This window comes from Echinococcus granulosus, assembly GCF_000524195.1.
Source record: "Echinococcus granulosus chromosome Unknown EG_S00059, whole genome shotgun sequence".
NCBI classification, from domain to species: domain Eukaryota; kingdom Metazoa; phylum Platyhelminthes; class Cestoda; order Cyclophyllidea; family Taeniidae; genus Echinococcus; species Echinococcus granulosus.
Genome location: NW_020170439.1, coordinates 504600 through 508169, shown reverse-complemented (window position 1 = coordinate 508169; position 3570 = coordinate 504600). Strand labels below are relative to the sequence as shown.

General features: G+C 43.1%; 1 protein-coding gene across 1 annotated transcript; it reads right to left on the bottom strand. All coding sequences in view use genetic code 11, as the record gives it.

The window, feature by feature from the left end:
• Positions 1-1227: 1227 nt before the first annotated feature.
• EGR_06594 (hypothetical protein) lies at positions 1228-1536 on the bottom strand (the record flags this gene model as incomplete). The annotated part of the gene is made up of 1 exon (XM_024495843.1): positions 1228-1536. One exon carries the CDS (start codon positions 1534-1536, stop codon positions 1228-1230), a length of 309 nt encoding a protein of 102 aa, XP_024349803.1.
• Positions 1537-3570: the final 2034 nt, after the last annotated feature.

Here is a 3570-nt window from a genome sequence, read left to right as displayed (position 1 = left end):
ACAGCATTGATGCCCACCCATAGGCTGGGATGAATTGTGGCACAATGTATGGCAGAATGTCATGGTCATATCAGGCAATACCATACCATAGTCTATATTTGTGCTAGTGCATAAAATGGAAGAAAAGGTTGTGTCAATGACAATTCTATAAACTTCCCTTTGAAGCTTGATTATTACTCACGATAACACTGAGTGCTGGTGCTACAATGGTCGACAACAGAAGCGGTAAGTGATAGCATATTGCTTTTCATTTAGATCGGGGTAGGAGATGCATTGCCGTACAGGCTTGTGGGTATGTTTTGAAACATTCAGCGTATCGCCATGGGAGCAGCACATTATTCCGCGGTTCCCAAACACATAATCTACTTTGTCTCGACCCCAATAGAAAATTTTACAATCGTCTTAGTTGAAAGGCGACTACCTAATTCTAGCATTATCTTCTTCTTTGTTACCTATCAGTTATGTAACTACTTGATAAAAAGATGGGTTTCGCTAGGTATATTCGTCTGTTTGATTTACTTCATTGCGTTCATGTACAGTTTACCCATGTAGTGGACGAAGTGAAGAGAATCGAAAATGCCTCATCTCGTTTCAGCTTTGTAAATCTTCCTCGATCGACATGTCAAGTCACGATTTCGCCATTTTCACTGTTTGATACTTTGCAACATGTGGTTCTCGCTTTCATGGATTACTGCAGTGTATTCAGCTGTGAAGCGTGACGCGTCCTCTAGGTAACGGTTAGATTGCTAGATGTGGCTGCCAATTTGGAATGTGCTTGAAGGAAGTGCTATGTCTGCCTTTAGTGCCTTTTTGCTATTATTGTTCGGTGTATTACCCGCTTTTAGATCCTTCCAGCGAAACTCTACCTAAGGAAAATTGTTTGCGCTCAGTAGGACGACTCACACCTTTTGCTAGGATTGGGACGCCTTCACTGCCATCACCATCGACCTGGGTGGAGAATGATTCCACCCCACCAACTTTGCATTTCCGACCTGAACTGATGAGGCAGCTCTCACCTCCACTGGATCCTTGGACGTCTGCGCAACAACCTTCCTTGCTGTAAATGGACAGCATCTCTGTTGTCATTGTTCTCATCACCATCATTGTCACCACGCTTTTCGTACTTTCAGGTTGGCGATGGTGGCGGAGTGGGATCTCTCTACATTCCCGTAGGTTGCACGCATTTTTTTCTGTTTCCGCATTTGTACCCCACTTCATCTCCTTCCATTATTGTCGTCTCCTCATGTTTCCTTTTCTCATCGCCAAAGTTAAAACTATGCCAAGTGTGAATAAGAAAGAGAAGATTTTTCCAACTTGTACGTTACTTTCCCCGACAACAACCACTGCTATTTCATCCCTGAGAATATGATTTGATGGTGATTTCCTTTTTACGCAAACCATTGTTCTTGTCTCGCATCTGGGTGGGGTCGTGTAGAAGCTGACTTCGCCAGCATTGATGGCTTGAGTGTGAGGAGGGGATGGTGGTAGCAGGTTGATTGCATTTGTCTCATTGCCTGCTATTTTGACTGTCAACATCAAAGTAAAAGGTGGGTCTATGTCAGTCAATCCTATTTTTGTCTCTTGCTAGCGTCGACGTAGCATGTGATGACGTCTTTTTGGAAGGGAAATGAACTTACAAATGTTCAATGGATAAAGACGTAGCATAGAATTTCTCATATGGATCTTTGAAGGCCTCTTTGCAAGCCTCATATTTTGTCAGACAGCATTGATGCCCACCCATAGGCTGGGATGAATTGTGGCACAATGTATGGCAGAATGTCATGGTCATATCAGGCAATACCATACCATAGTCTATATTTGTGCTAGTGCATAAAATGGAAGAAAAGGTTGTGTCAATGACAATTCTATAAACTTCCCTTTGAAGCTTGATTATTACTCACGATAACACTGAGTGCTGGTGCTACAATGGTCGACAACAGAAGCGGTAAGTGATAGCATATTGCTTTTCATTTAGATCGGGGTAGGAGATGCATTGCCGTACAGGCTTGTGGGTATGTTTTGAAACATTCAGCGTATCGCCATGGGAGCAGCACATTATTCCGCGGTTCCCAAACACATAATCTACTTTGTCTCGACCCCAATAGAAAATTTTACAATCGTCTTAGTTGAAAGGCGACTACCTAATTCTAGCATTATCTTCTTCTTTGTTACCTATCAGTTATGTAACTACTTGATAAAAAGATGGGTTTCGCTAGGTATATTCGTCTGTTTGATTTACTTCATTGCGTTCATGTACAGTTTACCCATGTAGTGGACGAAGTGAAGAGAATCGAAAATGCCTCATCTCGTTTCAGCTTTGTAAATCTTCCTCGATCGACATGTCAAGTCACGATTTCGCCATTTTCACTGTTTGATACTTTGCAACATGTGGTTCTCGCTTTCATGGATTACTGCAGTGTATTCAGCTGTGAAGCGTGACGCGTCCTCTAGGTAACGGTTAGATTGCTAGATGTGGCTGCCAATTTGGAATGTGCTTGAAGGAAGTGCTATGTCTGCCTTTAGTGCCTTTTTGCTATTATTGTTCGGTGTATTACCCGCTTTTAGATCCTTCCAGCGAAACTCTACCTAAGGAAAATTGTTTGCGCTCAGTAGGACGACTCACACCTTTTGCTAGGATTGGGACGCCTTCACTGCCATCACCATCGACCTGGGTGGAGAATGATTCCACCCCACCAACTTTGCATTTCCGACCTGAACTGATGAGGCAGCTCTCACCTCCACTGGATCCTTGGACGTCTGCGCAACAACCTTCCTTGCTGTAAATGGACAGCATCTCTGTTGTCATTGTTCTCATCACCATCATTGTCACCACGCTTTTCGTACTTTCAGGTTGGCGATGGTGGCGGAGTGGGATCTCTCTACATTCCCGTAGGTTGCACGCATTTTTTTCTGTTTCCGCATTTGTACCCCACTTCATCTCCTTCCATTATTGTCGTCTCCTCATGTTTCCTTTTCTCATCGCCAAAGTTAAAACTATGCCAAGTGTGAATAAGAAAGAGAAGATTTTTCCAACTTGTACGTTACTTTCCCCGACAACAACCACTGCTATTTCATCCCTGAGAATATGATTTGATGGTGATTTCCTTTTTACGCAAACCATTGTTCTTGTCTCGCATCTGGGTGGGGTCGTGTAGAAGCTGACTTCGCCAGCATTGATGGCTTGAGTGTGAGGAGGGGATGGTGGTAGCAGGTTGATTGCATTTGTCTCATTGCCTGCTATTTTGACTGTCAACATCAAAGTAAAAGGTGGGTCTATGTCAGTCAATCCTATTTTTGTCTCTTGCTAGCGTCGACGTAGCATGTGATGACGTCTTTTTGGAAGGGAAATGAACTTACAAATGTTCAATGGATAAAGACGTAGCATAGAATTTCTCATATGGATCTTTGAAGGCCTCTTTGCAAGCCTCATATTTTGTCAGAGCACTGGAATTTGTATCACGACATGCGGTATCTGAATTACAATGTGGTACTCTATGCCTTCGACTGTGGAGGAGGGTTGTTTCACATCGCTATTACAATGTTGTCACTATTCTTTGATAAAAGGCAGTA